The sequence below is a fragment of the Gobio gobio genome, assembly GCF_949357685.1.
Source record: "Gobio gobio genome assembly, chromosome: 21".
NCBI classification, from domain to species: Eukaryota; Metazoa; Chordata; class Actinopteri; order Cypriniformes; family Gobionidae; genus Gobio; species Gobio gobio.
The window spans coordinates 3958142-3983868 of NC_137117.1; the positions used below are offsets into that span (position 1 = coordinate 3958142).

The 25727-nt window shown below is 39.0% G+C and overlaps 1 protein-coding gene across 1 annotated transcript in view; it reads right to left on the minus strand.

Moving 5' to 3' along the window:
- Positions 1 to 7653: 7653 nt before the first annotated feature.
- LOC307117987 (uncharacterized protein) overlaps positions 7654 to 25727 on the minus strand; it is a 49289-nt gene continuing 31215 nt past the window's right edge. Inside the window, exons 8-14 of the mRNA XM_079803280.1 lie at positions 21455 to 22011; positions 18633 to 18728; positions 16730 to 16963; positions 13869 to 13929; positions 12083 to 12142; positions 11600 to 11626; positions 7654 to 8710 (exon numbers count right to left, since the gene is read on the minus strand). Coding sequence (XP_079659406.1) covers positions 8172 to 8710; positions 11600 to 11626; positions 12083 to 12142; positions 13869 to 13929; positions 16730 to 16963; positions 18633 to 18728; positions 21455 to 22011 — 1574 coding nt within the window. The 3' untranslated portion in view covers positions 7654 to 8171. The remainder of the gene's footprint in view (positions 8711 to 11599; positions 11627 to 12082; positions 12143 to 13868; positions 13930 to 16729; positions 16964 to 18632; positions 18729 to 21454; positions 22012 to 25727) is intronic.

Consider the following 25727-nt stretch of genomic DNA (forward strand, 5'->3'; position numbering starts at 1 on the left):
GCAGTGATGTCATAGAGCTCCGCCCACAGTAGCGGTTTTGGGTAATAGTATCCAGCTGCAGCCCCGCAGCACACCAGATTCAGAACACCAGTTTCAGAACACCAGTTTCAGAACTGGGCGGGGCTTAAACAGTCATAGTTGCGCTATCCATACATGTAATTTTCTTTTGTTAAATATAAGCTGTTTTCACATGGATTTTGATCTGATTGATGTCTACAATATTTAATAACAATACTTTTAAATAAAGTCACTTTTCTGTTCATATAATATGCATGTCATAATGTACAATGATCAACATTTTAAAACATATAGCCTATTGATCATGCTTAGATCAATGAATACAAAGACAGTGGTTTATACTTCATGGAAACAGGCTAAAACTATACACAGTTTTTATTTAAAAAATATGAATACATGTATAACATGTTGTAAAGTGTTTCCCATTTGACTATAGATATATTAGTATTATTTCGTTCACATTCATGTTGTTACAAATAATACTGACAGAAAATAGCCTATGAGATTTAATGTTAATGGACACAAACACTGTAGTTTATTGTTACTTTAACAATACTACAACTTTTTTTTATTATTTAAAAAATATATTAGGCCTAATATATTTGTAACATGTTATAAAGTGTTTCCCATTTGACTCTATATTCAATCGTTTTAATAATTCAGATAGATATAATAGACAGAGAATGAGACATTTCTATTTTTAAAATGTCAAATAAAAATAACCATTTAATACAAGGCTTTAAAGTGAAACGTGTTTCTCTGAAAGAAAACAAATAGGACATATATAAAATATTTCTAAAATAATAGGTTTAAAACTAATTTAAACGGCACATAATAAAAAATAAAAACATGCAAAAAAAGACAAAAACTTGTGACTCTTAAGCCCATATCATGGCATTTCTGCAGAAATACTTGAAAAGATGAAAGTGTTTTCATCTCTGAAAACGTAATGAATGTGTTTTATTAATGAATAATCATTTAATATTAAGACAAATACTATCTTTTGACAAATGCAAAAAAGCTTTATTGATAAAATGTGAAAGACGTGAAAAGATGAAAGTCTTTTCATCCCTGAAAACAAAATTAATGTTTTATTAATTAAAAATTATTTAATATTAAGACAAATAATATCTTTTGACAAATGCAAAAAAAAGCTTTAATGATAAAATGTGAGACTTAATATTCGTTCACCACCACATGTATAATGACAGAAATATCACACACAACTCAACATATTCTCCTTCATGCTTCTGTTCACATCTCACTGGCTTAAATGCATGTTTCTCTTGATCAAGGATATGAGTAGAAAAGTAACTTTAAAATCCATATGAAAACAACGTGTATGGGTAGCCCCGCCCTCCACTTCCGGTTCTGTGGATGGGGTTCTGAAACTGGGGTTCTGAAACTGGTGTTCTGAAACTGGTGTTCTGAAACTGGGGTTCTGAAACTGGTGTTCTGAAACTGGGGTTCTGAAACTGGGGTTCTGAAACTGGTGTTCTGAAACTGGTGTTCTGAAACTGGGGTTCTGAAACTGGTGTTCTGAAACTGGGGTTCTGAAACTGGTGTTCTGAAACTGGGGTTCTGAAACTGGTGTTCTGAAACTGGGGTTCTGAAACTGGTGTTCTGAAACTGGGGTTCTGAAACTGGGGTTCTGAAACTGGGGTTCTGAAACTGGTGTTCTGAAACTGGGGTTCTGAAACTGGGGTTCTGAAACTGGGGTTCTGAAACTGGTGTTCTGAAACTGGGGTTCTGAAACTGGTGTTCTGAAACTGGTGTTCTGAAACTGGGGTTCTGAAACTGGTGTTCTGAAACTGGTGTTCTGAAACTGGTGTTCTGAAACTGGTGTTCTGAAACTGGGGTTCTGAAACTGGTGTTCTGAAACTGGGGTTCTGAAACTGGTGTTCTGAAACTGGGGTTCTGAAACTGGTGTTCTGAAACTGGTGTTCTGAAACTGGTGTTCTGAAACTGGGGTTCTGAAACTGGGGTTCTGAAACTGGGGTTCTGAAACTGGTGTTCTGAAACTGGGGTTCTGAAACTGGTGTTCTGAAACTGGGGTTCTGAAACTGGGGTTCTGAAACTGGTGTTCTGAAACTGGTGTTCTGAAACTGGTGTTCTGAAACTGGGGTTCTGAAACTGGGGTTCTGAAACTGGTGTTCTGAAACTGGGGTTCTGAAACTGGTGTTCTGAAACTGGGGTTCTGAAACTGGGGTTCTGAAACTGGTGTTCTGAAACTGGGGTTCTGAAACTGGTGTTCTGAAACTGGTGTTCTGAAACTGGGGTTCTGAAACTGGGGTTCTGAAACTGGTGTTCTGAAACTGGGGTTCTGAAACTGGTGTTCTGAAACTGGTGTTCTGAAACTGGGGTTCTGAAACTGGGGTTCTGAAACTGGGGTTCTGAAACTGGGGTTCTGAAACTGGGGTTCTGAAACTGGGGTTCTGAAACTGGTGTGCTGAAACTGGTGTTCTGAAACTGGGGTTCTGAAACTGGGGTTCTGAAACTGGGGTTCTGAAACTGGGGTTCTGAAACTGGTGTTCTGAAACTGGTGTGCTGAAACTGGGGTTCTGAAACTGGTGTTCTGAAACTGGGGTTCTGAAACTGGGGTTCTGAAACTGGTGTTCTGAAACTGGTGTTCTGAAACTGGGGTTCTGAAACTGGGGTTCTGAAACTGGGGTTCTGAAACTGGGGTTCTGAAACTGGGGTTCTGAAACTGGTGTTCTGAAACTGGGGTTCTGAAACTGGGGTTCTGAAACTGGTGTTCTGAAACTGGTGTTCTGAAACTGGTGTTCTGAAACTGGGGTTCTGAAACTGGGGTTCTGAAACTGGTGTTCTGAAACTGGGGTTCTGAAACTGGGGTTCTGAAACTGGTGTTCTGAAACTGGGGTTCTGAAACTGGGGTTCTGAAACTGGTGTGCTGCGGGGCTGCAGCTGGATATATCTAGTTTTGGGCACGGGCGAACCGGGCAGTTGCCCAGGGCGGCATTTTTTCATGACACATGGGGGGGCGGCATGAGCAGTTAAAAAAATAAATAATCCTCTGGGCCGCGAAGCGGTTTTCTATCTATCATTTCACTGAGTGGGTAATTGGTAAATTGACGCCCTCTGCACAGTCTGCAGCTGCAGGCGCCCCTGCTGGCTGAGAAGCTGCCGTGCACTTTGGTTGTGTGTGTGAGAAGGGGGGAGTGGGCGCGGGTAACAGTTCACCTCTGGGTCTCTCCCAGAAGCAGAGGTGTGTGTGTGTTCATCTGAGCCTCATTGGTCTGTCACCGCTCGTCAATGTCAAAATATTTGAGAAACCCAATCAAATCAGAGTAGGTGGGCTTTATGGTCACACAGAAGCTGATGAGGCGCGAATTTTAGCAGCGCATCTCAACACATTTCATATTTGATCTCCTTATTCATGTCAGAAATGTTGAATCATGAATATGAAACAGTTCCGGATTCATCCCTGATGAAAACAGTGTAAGAAACTTTTAGAATATTATGTGTAGTTTTGTTTAGTTCCTTAATTTTTTATGACAACAGTGGCAAATATCAAGTTATTATCACAGTTTATACAATTGCTGATTGTTAGAAGCGGCACACACTAAACATAAAGTCAGTAAAACAATATATAAAGGCTTTTGAAAAGTAGCTAAAAAATAAACAATGAAGGCATGGTAAAAAAATTCTGTCTGCCAAGCTCTGATAATGTATGGAATATTATATGTTATCCATTAAAAAAAACTATAGGTCGCGGGTTGCAGTTTTTTGGGCTTATTTAAAAAAATGTGGTTGCTTGTTAGGAAAATATAATAAGCAACTTCGTTTCTTTACATTTATGGTCGCTGTTTTGTCCAATACATTGACTGACACTGTCTTCTCACAGCTAATAGGCATTCAGTGCATCGATACAAGTGCTGTAATAATCCGTCCTCAAATATCCCGCTTCCTTCTCCCCTTCATTGAAGAAAAATTACATTCAACGTGCAGGTGTGTGACGTTATAAATGCACGTAATGATAGTTAGTAGACTTAAATAGACGTATACATTTTTACAAACAATACCACCAGCAGTGTACAGAGATGGAGAGGAAACAGGGAGGAGAGGCACCTATAATTTAATTAAAAAAATATTTTTGTAATGTATTTAAAATTACAGGCTATTATCAAAAAACAAGTCTACTAATAATAACAGTAGGTATGGTTCAAATTTATTTTATTTTAAATATGTGGCTATATTGCAGCGCTCCCTTAGTGCTTGTGTCCCAATGTACTATCCATCCTAAATAGTGTGACATTAGTAATTTTCAGTACTATTTAGGGCAGATAGTGTGCACAATGAGACGCAGGGCTTGTCTTTTTCACGGTTTGCAGTGTGTGTGTTCACTACTTACTGCCCCTGATATGTGTGCACTAACTCCGACTATGGGTTACCATAATTGGCCTTCATGTCACTTTTTTTGTCACCAAACCTCTTCTGTTCACATCTGATCAGAGGATATTGTGTGTCCTTTATTGCAATTTGATGATTTTTGTAAAATCACATCTGTTTTTGCTTTTCACACTCTGAGAGGTTTCAGTTTAATATGTTGCTCATTTATTGATAAAAAAATAATTAATTAAATAATATAATAATATTGGGCTTGTTTTGGGCTTGTTTTTGAAGCTGCGGTTGCTTATTTGTCTCGCGAGAGTTGGCAACACTGGCACGGAGGTGTGTGTCACATAGACCGGTCTGTCAGCGCTGCTGCTTTAAGTCAGTCAGTCTGAGACACTGAAATGCTTCTCATAAAGTGTGCAGTTGGCCTGAAGTTCATCATGAGTTACTGGACAGACCCATTGATACCTTTTTGATATTCAGCTCTATATCTGGAGATCTTACGTTCAAACGGTGGATGCGACGCGAGCTCGACATGTTTTTAAAAAACGCGCAAGTTTACAGACACACACACAGCGCATGTTCTCGAGACTCTGCCGCTATGGCACAAAGCCGCTAAAACGCAATCACGCACAAATGAGCTCCTGTACTTATTGTGAAATTGATTTCTTTATATTTGCTATCAGTATTCTCCACACTGCAAAATCTGTATGTTAATTGAACTATGTGTGGACCTGTGTAAAATATGGGACAATTTGCATCCCGTATTGGTTTGATACAGGACGCGTCATTTTGCTTGTAAATACGGGACGATTCCGTATTTTACGGGACGGGTGCAACAAAACCTGCAGCACAAACCGTAACGTTAGCATCGTCAATGGAAACCGCCGCCGCCGATTCTCCGTCTTCAAGTTCATCCCCAGGATTTTCTTGTTCCTGAGGCTCTGTGACGACGAGTGTTGTGTCTGCACCTTCACAGTCTCGTTTCTCGTTTCAGGATGTGACTCAGAACGTGGACGTTTAGGGAGCAAAAAATGATCCATTTTGGTGTAATGTTATTTTACTTTGCTAAAACTCGCTATCAAAAACAAGCTGAAATGAGTTACGGTCAGAGGTTCGCGGGCGCCGAGCCCATTGGCCAAAGAAGATCACCTGTTTGGGCCTCATGTTATTTTAGACTAAAATATATATAATTTTAAATAATTATTTAATTCCTATTTCAAAAACATGAAAAAGAATTTTCAAACATAACATAAAATATAAATATAAAAAAATTACAGACATTTCTTGGGGGAGCTGCAGCACCACCTATATATTCATATATGGTAATTAAGTGCTTGACATAAAGTGAGAAAGAAAATACAAGCTATTAAAAAAGTAAGAAAATGATTTAAGTTAGAATTGATTACCAGGAGATAAGAAAGGTTCATTAAATGGGATTGGGATGTTGTCTTTTATTCTGGACGGCAAGGGCAGTGATTGCATGTATTTTGCAGTATTAAACACGTATTTATATCGATTTCATCAGGCTCCGAAAATTCCTCAAAAAGAACACAAAGAATGGCCTTCTCAGCTGCCATAGTTACAACTCTTGCGTCAAAAGAACAGGGTGTTCAAGGCAGCACCGTTTCCGATTAAAAAACGTTTTGCAACGTTGTGTCGGGGCTGAACGCAGCCCTGGTGTTATGGGAAGTGTTCCCGGTTCCGGCTGACCTAGTTAATGCAGCCTAACAATCATTTAATCGAAAAAGTGTTTTATGTGTATGACACAGTAAAGAGATGTGTTTTTAGTCTTTAAACTGACAGAGTGTGTCTGCTTCCCGAACAATGTTAGGAAGACTGTTCCAGATTTCAGGTGCTAAATAGGAAAAGGATCGAGCGCCTGCAGTTGATTTGGATATTCTCTGTATGATCAACTGGCCAGAGTTTAGAGAGCGCAGTAGACGTGATGGAGTATAATGTGTTAAGAGCTCGCTCAAGTACTGGAGATAAACCATTTAGTGCTTTGTAAGTAATAAGCAAGATTTTAAAATGTATGCAATGTTTAATAGGCAGCCAGTGCAGTGTTGACAGAACTGGGCTAATATGGTCACACTTCCTGGTTCTAGTAAGAACTCGAGCTGCTGCGTTTTGGACCAGCTGGAGTTTATTTATTAAGCGAGCAGGGCAACCACCCAGTAGAGCATTACAATAATCAAATAAACAAACATTTCATTTTGATGGTTTAATGCTGCCTGTCGCCAATAAAAACAATTTCAGTGTAACTGCTTAAATTATCATAAAGAATGTATCTGTTTTGGGGGAAATTCTTAATAGTATTTCTTGGTAAAGAAGACTTGTACAGTTAACAGCATTGAAAAAAAAAATCTTAGTCAAATTAAAATGTGCTTAATTTAGTGAATTCTGAATTCACAGCTTTAAATATATATATATATATATATAAAATAGAAATGGCACATTAACGTTAAAAGTTATAACTGGTGAAACATCTAAAGGCGTCGTATTTGGATTCAGTTCATCATAAAGAAACTCTCCATCATTGATTGTGTTTGTGCTGTTTCAGCCTCTAGAGGACGCTGTGCTGGGGAAAGAGTTGACAGTCAAGATCACGTTCCTGAACCCGCTGTCACAAGTGTTGAGGAACGTTTTGTTCCTTATAGAGGGATTGGGAATGCAGAGCGTCAGAAAGATTCCGTATGGGTAAGACTTTCAGTGTTTAACAGCAGTTTAATTTCAGCTGTGACGTGTTCCTGCACTTTAGATTGGTTTAGAAACATAGATTGTACTGCATTAAATATGATATTTAAAGAGTGAACATCTTCCAGAGAGTTGATATTGTCTTTCTGTGTGTCAGTGATGTGGAGAAGCTTGCGACGGTTATACTGATGGAGAAGTTTGTTCCCACCGTCTCCGGCTCTCAGAAGCTCCTGGCATCGATGGACTGCCGTCAGCTCACTCAGGTGCACGCATTCACTGATATTGAGCTCAAACCAAAGTCAAAAACACTGTCATTGTGAAGCTTCTAATGCTCTCGCTTCTCTAGAAGAATATGTACTAGATTGAAGAGTCATCTACACTGAATGATAATATTAGTGTTTTCATTCACAATCTTTATTGTTGGATAAAAAACAATTATTCAACAATAAAGATTCTGTTTTATTCTTCTCCTGTCTGTCTGTTGTAATGTTTATGTGAGCAGATGTTCATGAAGTTTCATTCTCTAATGTGTTTATATAATAATTATCTGTTTAGATTATAATCAATATCAGTTCTAGAATTGAACACTTGTCTTTATTCAGATGCTGCAGTTATTACAATATAAACCAAAAACCTCAACATTTCACAAGACATTCAATATTAACAGCTGGAGAGAAAAGAAAGAGAGAATGACTTCAGAAATGTCATCACAGAATAACAATAGAAACACTCTGGAAAGTTTGGAAATGTAGCATATTATGTAGAATTTCATTGTAGATTTGAAAAGTTACAGCAAAGTATAAATGAAAGAGAAAAGCAAACAAATCTTTGTGTTGATTAGAAAATATAGACTTGTAACAAATTGACCGTTCAAATGTAGTGATGAAATATTAATTTTTTCCACAAAACATATAACTCACAAATGTTTCATTATATTTGATGTTTTATCAGTGACTGATTATTTTAAGGGCCTGAATATACAGTTTATTTTTGCACTTGTACACATTTTGTCCATCACATATTCATTTCTTTATAATTGTAGTTAAAATCTACTTGATTCCGGTTTGTGCAAATTTCCTTTTGGTTTTCATTCACATATTCTAATCCAGTAAAGGTGAGATGATCAGAGGGTTTGAGTTTTTACCTTTATCATTATCGCCTGGGCTGAAATATGGATAGAGTTTCTCAGTGAAAGTCTGGCCAGTGAAAGAGTAGAGATGAGATCTGGACTCCACATCATAAAAAGAGACCAGACCCTCCTCATAATCCACAAACACACCCACCTTCTCAGGTTTCACTCTCAGAGATAAAGAGACAGCTGGACCTGCACAAGCTTTATATTCATTCTCATTCCTCAGAGCCACAGTCCAGAATCCATCATCAGGAGTCAGTGTGATCGACCCTTTCCTGTTAATGGATTCTCTGGCCACTCCTAAAGTCCACTCAGTCTTTCCCTTCACCTGCACCTCATAGTAAAATCTCCCTGAACTGAATCCCTGCTTTGCCAGAACACAAATGGCCTCAAATCTCTTTGGGTTTTCTGGGACGTTCCGCTTAATGTCTCCATGACGGACTTGTTTTCCATCATCAGACAGGATGAGATATGGATTCGCTGTATCAGGATCCAGAGTCACATCCACTGAGAGAGATCAGACATTATCAATCAACTTCAGAATCATGTTCAGATGTACAGTATATATTCAGGGGTGCACATAACTCGTTTGGTCTGGTTCTCAAGGGCAGAAGCTGATTGGTGCTCACACTTATCCTACACGCTGACATCATCACTTTCCTCCTGACTGCTCTCCTCACCGTCTTCTTTTCTCTTCAACATGGCAGATGATATTCCGGTTTATTTTTTCTGGATTCCGTTTATTTTTTTTAAGTTTAATTTTAAGGGTCAAATTAAATGTTAGTACTCAAAAAGCATGTCTAATTAATTGAAATATTGAAACTAACAATTTAATAAAAATGTAGGGCCCTATGAAATATGTTTGTTTGTTTTGTTTTTCAAATTCTGCCTCATTTTGACCAAATTATGTTTTTCTGTTTTAATATTTCTGGATGGTTTAATTAAATTGTAATAATCAAAAAGCATGTCTAATTCATAAAAACATAAATTTCAATGAAATGTTTTTTATCCACAAATTCTTTATGTATTTTCTTGTAATCAAATGAAGATTTGTCTTTTAATTGATGTTTTAATCATATGAAATTAAACAAACTGTTCTGCACAATGAGCTTTACTGTTCAAATTAAAACATGGAAGGAAAATTGTGATTATTCCTTAAAAAATAATTATTAATAATAATGCGTTATTATTAGTGTTAGTATTATTATTACATTGAGACGTTTCTAAATTCAACCAAACTTATTTTGACTCATTGCGCTGAAGACATTTCTGTTTCTGTGTGTTTATGTGACTGTAGTTTCTCTCAAATGAAACTGTGAAATGCTCATGAAGTGACTCTCAGAGCGGCTCTGGAGATGAAGTTCATGTGTTCATGTCCATGTGTTCATGTCCTCATATAGTGAGGCTTCAGAGGCTGACAACACTGTGTGTGTGTGTGTGTGTGTGTGTGTGTGTGTGTGTGTGTGTGTGTGTGTGTGTGTGTGTGTGTGTGTGTGTGTGTGTGTGTGTGTGTGTGTGTGTGTGTGTGTGTGTGTGTGTGTGTTCTAGGGATGGGCGATATGGACTTAAAAATTTATCCCGATATTTTCTAGTATTTATTGCGATAACGATATCAATGACGATAAATGTAGTATCATTCCCCATGTTTTTGGATACAAGTGAAAGCTGCATGCATTCTTGCGAGTTTCAGAAAAACAAACAATGATCTAAAGTAAAACGTACATGTCATCAAATAGGCTCCTATAATACATTAAAAAAAAGATTATATATATATATATATATATATATATATATATATATATATATATATATATATATATATATATATATATATATATATATATATATATATATATATATAATTAATTTTTTTTTATGTCAAATTTCACACCAGCCTTTTCAGAAATGGAAAAGTTGCAGATATAATTGTCTTCTGTAAAGGTGCAGGTAATGTTTAAATAGTGCAACTGTGCTGAAAAACATCAGACAATACAAACAATAATAATTAAAATCAATGACAAGTTTTACATGTAAACCGATTCTGTATTTATTCATACACTCATGGTGCAAAAAGTGGTAAAAATAGCAGAAACAGCAAAAGTAATTATCCCAAAAATGTCTTCAGATTACAAAAAAGTTGAAAATAATGATTTAATGATAGAACTTCAGTAATTTGAGTTGATAACATAATAATACCACGAATTCTTCTACTAATAAAAATAAACTGCACTAAGGAATATTGAGCTTCTGAGTTCATGAATATTAATCACGTTGTCAGCGCTCATTCTAACCGATTTGCTGAAATCAAAACAGGCACCGTAATAGGTGCACGCCAGCCAATGAGATTCCCGTTTGTGCATTCGTTTCTTCCTGTTCACGAAAGGCTGAATAATTCCAAATAAACGCTATTATTTTACAGGAAAATACAACAAAGGATATTGTTTACATGTAGCACGTCAATTCTGTGTGGTATAAGACTCTCTCGCTCTCTCTTTGAGTGTGTGTGAAACACTGAGCGCTCTCAGTCGCGCGCCTCACACTAGTGTTTAATGTGCGTCAAATGCACTGCGCATTCATTGAGATGAACTGAAATAGTGTGCTTTACCGATCGATTGAGACAGAGCGAATCTCTTAAGCGCTCGGTTCAAGTGCTCAGCGAGTGAAAATACATCTGTATGGTTCAGATTGCCCTCAGGTAGCCCCTCGTTTAATTATGAACTCTTCCGCCATAGTTGTTTTCGCTCTGCATGTGAGATGCGGATTCAGTGCCGCCGCTCCCAGTGCGGGGGGCACCACAAGAAAATTCTCTTTCCAACCCCCGTTCAGCTATACAAATTGACGAACGCAGCCACCATAAAGCAACCGCTTTAAGCATCAAGAGACGGCCAGCGGTGGCACGGTGCGGATGGGTCGCGCTATCAACTAGGCTTTATCGTTATTATCGCGGGAAGTCAAATTCTTATCGTGGGGAGAATTTTTACCGGTATATCGCAAACGATAAGATATCGCCCATCCCTAGTGTGTTCACACAGAGATGCGCAGACAGAGGTGAGTATCCAAACACTGTACTCAAGTTAAAGTACTAATCTGAATAGTTACTTGAGTAAGAGTAAAATAGTATCCAATAAAAAAACTACTCCTAGTTACTAGTTACTTCATAGCATAGCTTATATAGCAACAATACAATAACATGTTAACATTTAGATAGATATTGAATGTAAATTGTTATTATTATCAAATTTAGATATCCAAATCCTTAAGTAAACATGTGCAAAAGGGCTTTCCTTCACGTTTTCTGCTGAGCATCGTTTATTTGTATCAGTTATGAGCAACCCTGTATATAATACAGATTATTAACAGAAGTATTGTGAGTGTATTGTGTCAGTCACACTGTACCTGCAAACGTCTGAGCCCACGTCACCCCTGTGAACACAGATGACAATATAATGATGAATTATTAATAGGAATAATTTCAGGTTAACAGTGAGTTTCTCTCTATTGGCAGCATCAGTGGTGTGTAGTGAGTTCTGCTGATGTGTTAGTGTTTGTACACGGATAGTTACATCATGTTGCTTACATGTCTCTAAAGTAAGTTACAGTAATAGTGTTTTAACTGATTATGACGTGAGTTAAATTTAAACTTTACATAGACTGGGTTTAGTAAGTGATTTTATCACACCAGTCTAATGCTAACATGGCAGGTTGAAGTTATGTTGCGGTTATATTTATGAACAGTGTGATCTTTTGCAGACAGAGATTAAATAATTCACAGGTCACTGATGCGAAAATGTTATTTAATCCATAATTTTCCTTGAAATTGTTTTTTTCCTAGATAGTTAATAGCAAAATATATATATACACTGTATGATATGCACATACCAGTTTGACGGAGTTTTTCATGTAGAGTCCCATCTAGAGTTTTCTTCAGTTCAGTCAGAGCTGAAATCAGAGACTTCAGATTCACATCAGAGTCAATCCTGATCTCAGTCCAGTTCTTGCTGTGTGGACGACTGTACAGAGATGAGCTCATCTACGAGAGAGAGAGAGAGAGAGAGAGAGAGAGAGAGAGAGAGAGAGAGAGAGAGAGAGAGAGAGAGAGAGAGAGAGAGGATAAAATATCTAATTTCTGAAATATTTAAATAAATGAGGCATTGTCCAATTAAATATGCACTGATTAGATTAAATATTCAGAACTGACATCTGAACGTTGGATAAAGTCAGATTCAAAGTTCTTGTTTGACTTTGTTAACATTAGAGTTAAAGGTTTTTACTGAGGGGATTCTGGATTTCTCTTTTTTTAAATCAGAAAATACTCTCAACAACATTTTTCATTTTTATTTAGTGTAACTTGATGTACTAAAATAACTGAATAACTGAAATAAAAATGAGTAAAAATTATAGACATTAAAAAGACGTATAAAAATGAAAACAAATAAAATGAAAATGACAATATAAAAGTATTAAATAAAATCACTGCTTAAGAGAAACTGTCATAAACTTTAAAGATATGTATTGCAATTTCAATCTACAGAAACTAATAGATAAGTGCACTAAAATAAACACATAAACGTGTATATTGGATGTTTTCTTTCCACTAGTGTGAAACAACACGTTATAAAAAAACAAAATCTCTAAATTGACCAGCGCATAAACATCTTGCCTTAACTCATTTACCTATTGTGATTTTATTACTAGGGCTGGGTGTTGACACAAATTTCACAATTCAATTCGATTTAGATTCACAAGCTTTCAATTCGATTTTCGATTCAATTCAATATCGATTATTTTGGAAATGTATCAGGCACAAAACATGGAACATTTTCTCAAGGAAAACAAATTTCTGAACTAATGTTGTAAACTATGGGAGTCAGCTGATTGACCTTGTAGTGGACAGCACATTCCAGGGCCCAGTTTATGGCCGGGCCACTCTCTGTCCATAATAGTGGACAAAGGTTTGCTACATTTTGATTGGATCTTGGTAGACTGAGACAAACAAACTGTCCAACGCCATCAGATAAGATGCTATGACAACATCCAGACACCTCTTAGAGGCCAAAAAGACCAGCTCTTGTACCAAGCCCAGGAAGGACAAGACATCTCATTGGCCCACATGCAGTTTCTGGCCTTCACCCACATCCCTAATGTCCTGGTCTATGACTGCCATAAAAATCCACAGGACCTCAGCAGTAGTGGGTGAAAGAAAGACCAAAATGATCTATCCAAATCCAGTCATAACTATGTTTGGAAACCTTAAGACTGATGTAAACTACACACATCCATTTCATACTTATTCAGAGAAATAAGTATTCTCAGTGACAGCTATTTGTAATCCAACATCTTACACAGAATCAGCTGTTAATGAACAAATTAATGAACAGTTCAATCTTATCCCATCATGTTTGGTTTCTATTTGTTTAGAATATTGCCAAGGGTATTCTGATGGTGGTTTGGAAAGTGAGAAATGCATTGGTAAACTTTAAAGAAACTTTAAAGACTTCTAACTGTGTACAGTATGCAAATGAGTTCCACAGGAGAAAGGAGGGTGAGTCTCACTGTGGACCCCCTCTGATGCCAGCAGCCAATCGCAATTCTGGAATGGAGAAGCGCCAAATTGCAATCTCCTCCTATTCAGAAAAGGATAAAGGTACCCTTTCAACCGACACACCTTGTTCTGAGTCTCCCCAGCAAGGATGAGATTGTAACAGTTCACCACGTTCTGAGTCTCCCTTCAAGAGAGACATAACAGATACACCGTAATGTTCTGAGTTTCTCCTTGAGAGAGACAAACAGTTCACCAAGTTCTGAGTCTGTCCGGCGAGGATGAGACTGTGACAGAGCAACCAAGTTCTGAGCCTCTGGTTCATCCAGAGAGACAACAAAAGATCCAAGGATCTGAATCTACAGCTTGTGAGGCAGCAACAGATACGACCACGTTCTGAGTCTCCATGCCAGAGAGACCAAAGCGGATTGACCAAGTCCTGAGTGTCTGACCCACAGAGTCAGAAGACACACAGAGACATTTGCAACAAGGTTAAGCTCAGGAGAGCAAACCTTCACTTTGAGGTTCCTTCATCTGCGTGTTCCAGATTAAGGACCTTCTGCACCTACTTCAGGGCCTCATCTGCGTGTTCCAGATTTTAGGACCCTTTGGTGCTCCAGGAGATCAGCATCCCACAGATCTTCGTGTTCAAGACTGTTGAAACAGATTCCAGCTCCTTTCCCACTGCATTGTCACCCAGCACAACCAGTGGAAGAATCACCTCCATCGGACTGCTTACTCAACCACGTGGAACGTAAATATCACTTAACCAAACCTCTTTCCAGAAACCTTGGCATTGTTGTATATTATCAGTATATGATTTTCTAATTTACATTAGAGTTAATTTAACTGATGCTAGTTAATAACAAATAATCTTTCGTTTATTTGTTTGATGCATAATAAGGTTCTTCACCTTAGTTTCAGAGAAACAACAGTTTATCTTTCCATAAGATAACGCAACTCTTCCATAGCCACACTCAACTTAATCACATGTATTTTATGTATCTTATGCACTTTATTCCTTTATCATTCATTGTATTCATTTAGTAGTTGTGTTAGTTATTCTTGTTTATCTTTTGTTAATAAAATCCGGGAAGACAAATTTTTTTTATTACAATTGTGTCTTACTTGTGCTGATAATACAGAAAAGGCTCTACAAGTTAGAAAACCCACCAATCTTTCAGATAAATCAGCTGACCAACTCTCCCCACTTTACATTCAATCTAAAATGATTGAACAGCCTCCTGTGTGGAGTGTTCTCATAGAGCCAAGGTAAAAGACCTTGACTAGTGTCCCAAACTAAGAGAGGGGGAAGGTGGTCATCTGATGTACTCATAACCACACCTTAAGTGACGTGTGATCCAGAAATCACAACATCAGCGGTGACGTGAGTACCAATCACTTCCTTACTTAACGTCCTTGGATGGACGAAGGTAAAATCACTACATAATTGGCGTCCCTGGGTGGGCCCAAAAGTGAAATTATTACAACCTTGAGTACATTAGCCTACTAATATTGAAGGTAAAAATTAACTTAAGTTATAATATTAACTTAACAATTACATAATCATAATTCTACTCCAATTCGTTTTTTGAAATATAAACATTTAAATGGTGGCTGTCATAAAAACTTGCCAGATTTATTCGTACATACATCCATTAAATATTGAAGAACATTAAAAATGACAATGAATATCCTATGTAATGTGGTGCATATAATTAGCAAAATGCTCCTCTCTAGAGTTAATTTTTCTAGCTGACTAACGAGTTTATGGACACTGGATATGGTTTTTCTGAGGTAAATGTGAAGTTACATGACATTGTTTACAAGCTGTTTTACTTGCATCTTTCTGCGGTTGAAACCATAGACTGTAAAACAATATGGACGTAGGTGTCCGTGACGTCACCCATAGGATTCTGATGAGCAGTTTTGAAGCTCAAAGTATGGACGAGATGGCCGTTGAAACACTGATTGAGCTATTCTATGTGACATGATACGATTTCGGTAAGTTGTCCTGTATCTTTTAACACACTTTCAGAAGCTCATTCATGTTAATTATCATATTTTGCGCTGTTACTGGTATTAAGGTGGAAGAGAAGATCCGTTCATGTTTTCTCAGCGCTCCTCTTGAGCTGAGCGGCAGAGCGTTCTCATGCCACAGCGCCAAAACTGTATTTATGTTTTTGAATTTCGTTAAAAAAAATAGACTCAATTTGAAATCTGAGACTTTGTTTCACATCAATAGTAATAAAGCACAAAGATTGTTGCAATTTATTGGATTGGAGGCGTGCTACAATGATTATTTCATTCATTAACTGAAAACAGGATGAGTAATCGATTCTTTGGATTTAAGAATCGATATTGTTTTATAAAAGTAAGAATCGATTACCCAGCCCTAGTTATTACTGCTTCTTTCTGTTCTGTATGATTTCTAAAGCATGATAAAATGGTCAGAGCCTTTGTTTTACAATGTCTTACAGCCAAAGCTGTGACCGTCAAGCCTTGATCAGTATCAGCACCTCTTGTGACTTTAGGAATTACAAATGGTGGAAAGAAAGAGTGGGTTTGAACAGGAAAGCAAAAAGTCTTTGTTGATTTTCATTCTTACAGAAACTGTAAAGCTGAAATAACCTTTTTATGAAAAACCTTATATCTCTGGGACACTAGGTGGCTCTGTGTTCAAACTTCTCAGGTTCCTTCAGGACATGCTGACAATGAATCCTACCAAATTCGATATGTCAAAGTGTTAAAAACAGTCAGTATTGACGCTTTCAGCATGACCCAAGGAATCTGAGACCCCAAGCTCTTAATTTTCTGATAAACATTTCAAAAATTTCGGTGCACCTCTTTTGCTGTGGCTTGTTTGGAACTATTGTCATTGGAGAAATAGAGCAAAAACAGAATATGATCATGTGACTCAAGTCCCCCACCTCTGGTTTGTCCTGTAATATTGTACATGATGGCTGATGAGACAGATGTTGACTGACCTGTAGGAGTTTGAGATGATCGTCAGTGTGTGAGAGCTGCTCCAGCTCAGTGTTTCTCCTCTTCAGCTCAGTGATTTCCTGCTCCAGCTCTTTAATGAGATCTTCAGCCTGTTTCTCTGCTGCTTTCTGCTGTTCCTCCATCATCTTCAGCTGCTCAGACTGACATCTCTCAATGGAGCGGATCAGATCAGTGAAGAGCTCAACACTGGAGGATTTCTCTTCCTCTGTGTTTCTCTGATGAATGACAACAGTTAAACGATGTTCCATTTGTTAATCGATTATGTATTCACATATTATTTAAAGGAATACTTCACCACAAAATGAAACTTCTCTCATCATCAATTAAACTCTTACTCTTCGCCTCTTACTCAACTCTTTCCCCACCAGCAATTTTTTTAAAAGTTGCCAATCACTGCCAGCATTTTTGATAATTTTCACAAAATTTCCATGCCCCCCAGAATCGAGTTTAATTCTATCTTACTGTATTCTTTTTTATCAACTGGGTAAGTTTAATAAAAAAAACAATATTTTGAGCAAAAATGCATTTTTGGATCAGATTCAGAAAGACGGTCAAAACATAGATGGTGAGCTCGATTGAGCTCATCAACACCCCCAAAGCTTTATAGTCCTATAGCTCGTCCTGGGTTGACATTTCATTAGGGTAACATGGGCAGTTTTGATTTCTGTTTAAAGGTCCCGTTTTTCCTGTTTTTTTGAAGCTTTGATTGTGTTTACAGTGTGCAATATAACACGTGTTCATGTTTCGCGTGTAAAAAAACAGTATTTTTCACACAATTTACTGATCTGTATACCGCTGTTTTCACTGTCCTCAAAACGTCTTGAAAGATTTCCCTGTTCTATGAAGTCCCTACTTCAGAAATACGTAACGAGTTCTGATTGGGCCAGTGGTTCCCGTGTTGTGATTGGACAGCAGCTTAGCACACGTTGCCCGGAAAGGTCACGTCTCTTCCCATAACGGGGAGATGCATACACTCAAACTACAGCGTCCCTGGCCAAAGAAAGGTGATTTGACTCCGGGATGAAAATAACAGCGTCTCGACAACATGGCGACAAACTCACTCTACAAACGCAACCGAACGCAACACTTCCTCTTCTCCACGTGGGAGAGCAACAAGACCACGCCCCCTTTTTTGCATATTCTTGTGGGCGGAGTTTAGTCAACAAACTGTTCTACTGACGTCATTAAAGCAGGAAGTACAGGGATGTAGAACAAACCGGCCGTTCACTGTAGGCTTTGAAAGGGAACTTCTGTTAAATAAAATATCTCGCTTGGCATTGAACTTTGAGCTTTATCATTTTACAGGCATTATTTATGCTCTAACAGCAACATTACACACTAACTAAAGTTTGAAAAATGGGATCACGAAGAACAGGACCTTTTATGTTGATTGCATTATTTTACATTTACATTTACACAATCACTTGTTTCTGGTTCTTCTTCACCTGTGTTTTGATCAGGAGATTCAGTTCTCAGCTCTTTTTGAGATGATGTATAATAGCGTATAAATGTATACCCCCCCCCCCCCCACACCGTATAACAGTGAAAACACAGAAAGCCTACATTTCCGTCAATGGCGGGGAAAGAGTTAAAATGTGTGATTTTCAGTGTAACACAAAACAAATGTTCATGCTGCTCTTGAGGACGAGCTGTCAAAGCACTCCAATAGAACTGCATACAACTCAAGTGCAATAAACCAAGATTACTAAAAGATGGTAGAACTCTCAATTTATTCAACACCTTTATTAATTAGATTGAAATATTATGACGCATAACATTTTTTGTAGATGTATTTTTTGATAGGATAGTTGGAGAGTGAACAGAAAGTGAAATCGGAAGTGACCATAAGTCCGGATATGAACTTGGGTTGATCGAAGCACAAACCTTTCTCATCTCTACTGAGTGTTTGATCTCTTGAATCTTTTTCATTCTGTCCTGGATCGTCTGATAAATGTCTGTCTGTGTCTGAACCAGCTGATTCTACATACAGAGAAAAACACAGACGCATTTATCACTGAATATATCTTTCCATCTTCTGACAGTCTTACATGTCAATGTCAAGACACAGGAAAGAAAACATTTAGGTTACTAATGTAACCCCTATTCCCTGAAGGAGGGAATGGAGACGTTACATCGGACTGAACTGACATAATGGGATCTCAACTTTCAGTGGTAACAGAATAAGCCAATGTACATTGGCAAGTTAGATTTGCATCACAAGCCCTTCCCCGCTTCTGGGTATACTGTATAAGGCAAACTCTCACATTAAGTTTTCTGCTGAGGAGTCGAGACGGACTCCCTGCCGTTTCAGCGGAGATACAGGAGTTGTGGTGATGGGACGCAACGTTACATTAGTAACCTAGAGTTCCCTATCAGTCATTCAAGTTTAATGTTATGATGGTCTGAACTGATGTATTGGGATCCCTTTGGAAAGTGTTACAACAACTGCCCAGAGTAAGCCGCCTATTCCCCCTGCACCTGTTGGGGCGGAAGAAAGGACATGGCTTTGCACAGAGAATGTCGATCACTTGTGTTCCTTCTGACCCTATACAGTGAGACTACTTGATAACACTGGGAAAGCGTGCCTATTCCAACCAGAAAGGAATGCTACGGAAACCACATCCTGCCCGTAGGGAGATAATATGTGGAGTTAAACATATAGACTGTCGATTTGGCCAGTGCTACATATGAAAGATCTCTATGGTAGAACCCGCTTTGTTCAGGGGTGGAGTCAATACTGTTACAGAGTTGGCAGAGGATAACCTAGGAAAGTAATCACAACATGTAGGCATCTAGTCTAGTACAGGGGCCGACCAACCTGGCATACACAGAAGTACTAGACCTGGCATCAGCATCTGACTGGCGAGGATGCTGGAGGAACTCCACCAGGGTTTAACAATTGGGGAACTCACCTGAGGAGCAGAATAGGCACTCGTATCCCGTCCTCAGAGGGGAATGGCGCAGCAAGAGAGACCGAGCCAGCCTACCCAGCATATTACCTGTTTGTACCAACACACAGGAAGAAACTGGCCCCACTCTGAGATTGTAGAATCTCGTGAATGTGTTAGGTGTTGCCCAGCACTCAGCTCTACATATGCCTGCCAGAGAGGTGCCATGCACCAATGCCCAGGAGGAAGCAACACTCTGAGCAGAGTGAGCTCTCACTCCAAGGGGGCACGGCTCGCCTTGGGATTAGTAAGCCAAGCAATGGCATCCACTTTCAAGTGGGCCAACCTCGATTTGGAGACAGCCTTTTTCTTCTACTGGCCTCCATTGCAGACAAAGAGCTGTTCTGAAGTTCTGCGTGAGGTCCACGTACAAACACAAGGTGTGAATAGGACACAGCAATGCAACTGACATGGCTGAGGATTAAATCGACTAAGCTGGCATTCTTGGACCACTAGCGTGGACATCGACTGCCTATGAAACCGCTGTGACTTTCATTGCCCTGAGGGCGAGGTCCATCGCTGTCTAAAGCTCCTGTATCAACCCTGCACCAGCTCTACCCTCGTGCAGCTCTTTTTTTGGTTTGACCTCATATACCTGCAGGAGGGCTATAGCATGCAGGGCAGAGGTGGGCTGTCCAGCGGTGCTGTAAGCCTTGGCTGCGAATGTAGCCGAGAACTTACAGGCCTTGGATTGGAGACGCAGACGATATAACTGAACCACAACTGCACGCTCTACCTGGGGGATCTCCATGTATCCTTTGGCCACCCCGCCATCGAGGGTAGTGCGAGCGGAGGAGGCAGCGGAACGGTTTCTGGCAGAAAAAGGTGCCTTCCACGACATTGTGACTTCCTCGTGCACTTCCGGGAAGAAAGGGACTGGATTGGGAAGCTGCTGTTCACCGTGCGCCGCCCAGAGACACCAATCATCCAGCCGGCCCGGGAAATCATGCCAGTCAGTTCCAGGTTGGAATCAAACAACATTGCTACTCTCCCCGAAGGGGACAGAGCAGTTGAATCTTCAGTTGATCAACACCGGGTTCTCTGCGGGAGCCCCGAAAGAGATGCTGGGTCCCCATGGGAAGGACGAGCAACCGCAGCAGGAAGCGCCACAGCCTGTGATGTGAAACATGAGTGGGAGAGCTCCCACTGTAATCCGCAGATCACCCTGTGTATTAACCGAAGGGGCTCTCTGCTGCGTAGAAAGACCAGATCGGGGAATAGAAGAGGGGAATCCACCTTTTTCAAGGTATATCAGTGAGTGCATGACTCATGAACGAATGTTACCTCAGCATGCTTGGGCTGTCAGACGAGGCCAGGAAATGACCACATCCCTTTTACATAAATTGCTCTTTAGATGTTGAAGCGCCCAGGGGTACAGCCACTGCACTTAACCGTGCAAGCACTCAGCAACCGTGATCTCCGCTGGAATGTGCCATCACACCAACACAGGAACAGCTTCCCTCTTGTTTAGTAGACTCACTGAATGATGATCGAAGAGCAGAGTGAAACAATGTCCGCTCTGCTCTGAAGCAAAAGCTTAATGTGTGAGTTTGCATGCTTCCTTATATGCCCGGAAGCGGGGAGTGGCTTGCGATGCAAATCTGACTTGTTGGCTTGTTCTGTTGCCACTCAAAGGTGATTGAGCCCTCAGGCAAGATCCCTATATGTCAGTTCAGTCCGACGTAACATTGAATGTGACTGACTGATAGGGAACTGCATTTCATGGGGTGTTAAAGTGTTTTGTCTGTATCTCTTTACCTTCTTCTCTCGACTCTCCTCCTCTATAGGAACAGTGTTGTGAGTCCTGTGTTCTCCTTCAGTGCAGAACAGACACACACACGTCTGATCATCTCTGCAGAACAGCTCCAGAGGTCTCTCGTGTTTCTGGCAAATATAATCCTCCAGATTTTCCACAGCATTGATGAGTTTGTGTTTCTTCAGACGTGGGACTCTGAGATGAGGCTCCAGATGAGTCTCACAGTAAGAGCTTTGACACATCAGGCAGGTCTTCACAGCTTTCTGCTTTCTTTCATCACAGAAGTCACAGAACACCTCAGGTTCTCCTAGATTGAGCTTCTCCTTAAAGTGTTGCGCAACCTCTCTGAGTGTTGTATTAATCTTGAGATCAGGTCTTTTGCTGAATGTGTCTTTACAGAGTGGACAGAAGCAGGTCTGTGTGTCCGTCCAGCACTTGCTCAGGCAGGTTCTGCAGAAGTTGTGTCCACATGGAGTGGTGACTGGATCAGTGAACACTTCCAGACAGATGGAGCACAGGAGCTCCTCATTTAGTGCTGGACCACTGGAGGACGCCATGGCTGAAAAGATAAGTAATGACAATATATTATCTACACGGCTAAAGAGAGCAATTTTGATAATTATATGCACTGAATAAATTAGGCTATGGATTTTGCATGTTAAATACTCAGTGCTGGGGAGTAACTAGTGACATGTAACGCAGTTATGTAATTTAATTCCAAAACAAATGTAACTGAAAAAATGTGTAATTAAATTTCAGCTACTTATGAAAATGTTAATGATTAAAAAAGGATATATCTGAATATTTTCTGTAAAAAGCTAGGATATGTTTAATAATATTAGTTTGTTGCTTTGCCTGTTTTTGATGTGCGCGAGGTCTCCTGTCATTTAAAGGCTGTTTAGTAAAGCAATGCTATTCTGATGCTTTTGATTGCACCACGTCTGCCAATCACATCAATCCACATTGCCCATGAAAGCTTTAGGCTACAATCTGTCTGAGAGTTGCCACTATGGTGAGGGATAAAAATGCATTCCAGTGCTGGAAATGTAAAAATAATTTCATGCAGAAATCAGAAAAGGGCGAGAATATAACAAGACAGAGCAAAATATGTTGGCCAGCTATTAAAATGCTTTATACATCGAAGGTTTCAATGTTGAACCTGAGGAAGCATCTCCTATGATGAATGTTAACATGAAGCGCCACCTAGAGGAAAAATCTCTTGAGTAGTTTGTCCCGTTATGATTTATTTATCAAACAACGATTGGAGTCTAAAACATATTTTAGGGGGAATATAACTTTATTTTATTTTTGTATTGTTTATGACAGCTACACAGTCTGTTTGGGTTGAATCTATTCTTGATTCTGTTATTGAGAAATCAATATTAGGTCTTATATGGTATAATATTTTCTAGAGGTCGACCGATTCATCGGTTTTGCCGATTAATCGGCACCGATAGTTTATTGGTGGAACAATCGGTTATCGGCAAAAATCCACACCGATAGTTTTTCCGTGATGCGTCCGTTGCTGGAGCGGCTGAGAAGGGTGCGCTGTTATTACACACTATGAGAGAAGGGCCTGCTGCCATTGTATAGCGCGAGAGCGGCCTCTAGAGGCAAAAAAAAAACTCACTGACGCCTTGTGTTTTCATTCACACGTGAGGCTGCTCGCTGCAAGGAAAGCACACGCTGCACGGAGAGCGCTGACATGTCAGATGCGGGTTTAAAACACGACAGCGAAACGGTATGAATACTGAACACTGCAGTACTTGTTGCCAAATCATTATAAAGTAATTCATTTCTTGACTAGATGCTGCATTAACAGGTAAAGAACAGCAGTGTGTATGTTTGTCGACGAGGCTGAGAGGACGCTAAAAAATAAGCAGTACCTCAAGCAGTTAAAACAATGTGATAAAAACACACGCAAGTCCGACGCAAATGTTGCATATATAAAACTAGTGATGTGAGAAAGCAAACTGTATCGTCATGCTGCCGACAGAAACATAAACAAAGCAGAAGCACATTCGTTTTTTATTAGATACTTGCATTCTAAAAAAGCTGACTGTTTGGATTTATATGAAATTGTAACACTACAATAAGATTCCATTTGTAACATTAACTACGGTTAATAAATGCTATGGAAGTATTGTTCATTGTTAGTATGTTAATTTCAACATTAAATTGAGTTTGAATGTTTATTTTATCTGGTAACCTTGGTTAATGCACTATGAACTAACATGAATGATCAAGGTACAATATTGCTCATATTAAATGCTGTAAAAATGCATAAGGCATATAGTTCATGTAAGCTAACACATCCTTGTTGTAACACATCCTACATGCATGTTTCTAGGTTATAGGTAAAGAAACACATTTGACCTGTAATATTTAATGTTTAAATTATTTTCTGAAGAATTTCTGTTAGAACTTCTTATTTTAATATTCATATTTATTTGTTATTCATTTAGCACATTTTCATGGATCAGTACTGTTTTTTTTTCTTCTTGTTATAAAGTTCAGCACTGTTTTACTTATGTTTTTTTATCCAGTATCCATTTTAAAAACTATCGGTCGATTAATCGGTTATCGGCAAGTGCGGTCCAACCTAGTTATCGGTAGAATCCACTATCGGTCGACCTCTAATATTTTCCCTTCATACACACAAAGTAGTTAAAAGGCTAGTATGCAGATTTTTACTCATTTTTTTGTATCAGTTAGAAGAAAAACATGAAATTAAGGTTGAACCACTGTAGTCACATGGATTATTTTAACAATGTCTTTCTGGACCTTGAAAGTGGTCATTAAATTGCTGCCTACGGAGGGTCAGAGAGTCTCAGATTTCATCATAAATATCTTAATTTGTGTTCTGAAGATGAATGAAGGTCTTTTTGGGTGAACTAACACTTTAACTTCTGGTCTGAGACGCGGGTCTGTCATTTCTGATGAATCTGTGGCACTGCAGCTGATACTATTGAGAAGAACAAACTGAAGAAACTCAACAGAAACTAAATATGCGTCTCTGAGAGCCACAAAACTGAAACATTTTAATACCATCATAAGATCTTTTATAAAAGACAACACAATAACTAAATAAACACCAAGTGTCATTTCTGTTTAATGGAGTTATGATTTTCACTGAACTTCGTTTATTCTGTCTGCAGTTCACACACTTCCTGTTTCTGATATGTGACACAAACATTCTTATATTGCATCATGACATTAAACTAGTGAACTTACATTCCCATCGCTTACCTGTGAGTGAATATCAGATCTGATCGTTGATTTCAGAGTTTCTGAATGTTGTTGTGAAGAAGCTTCAGGTTCATCTGTTCAGTTTCACTTTCACTGAAGTCTTCACACACATGCAGTGATGTCATAGAGCTCCGCCCATAATCATGAATATGAAGCAGTTCCTGATTCATCCCTGATGAAAACAGTGTAAGAAACCAGTGGCGGTTCTAGGGGGGTGGCCAGGGGGGCCGGTGCCCCCGTGTCAACAAGCCTGGCCCCCCCTCTGGCCCCCGTAAATTTGGAATCACATCGCACCAAACAATGTTCTGAAACTGGTTGCAATGTGCGTTTTTTGCTGTGGCGGTGTGTGATGAAAAGAGCACTTTATTTTGTCATAACCAATAACCAATGCAGAGAAGCAATGAGGAGGCTGCGCGCTGTGGCGCGCAAGTGATGTCTGTTTATGAATGATTCGTCACTCAGTCTGCATTCGCTCAAATAGTTGTAAAACGCGGGCTATAGCGGTTGCTACGCTCTTGATTATAGATAAAATAAGCTCTCTTTATACACGTTGTGTTGAATGTAACTGCACCCTTACGCAGCAGTGATAGCTACTGGAGATTAATTTTACTGACTTGACGACTTTGAATTCCATTCAGTCATTTCGTTCATTTACTGGTAGTTAAAATATATTTTTTCAATGGCTAATTTCTCCGAACACGTCCACATATGTAATCTTTGATCATATTCCGAATTAGGAAGATGCAGCCAAAGATAAATTATGACCAACGCAATGAAAGAACCGTTCATGTGCGAATATGACAGAGATAGGCATACCCGAGAAAAGATACAGAATAATGTAATTTCAGTCTTGTTCACATATAGCGAGAAATAATATTATTTTATCCAATTGTCCAGTGTTGCTTATAGAGTATTAGATGTTTGTTTTGATGTCTATGCTAACTTTGCGAAGAGTCTGCTAACAGAGAGCAGGTAGGCTACAAAACATGTAAAATAAATGGTTTAGTTTTACTTTTATAAATTGAG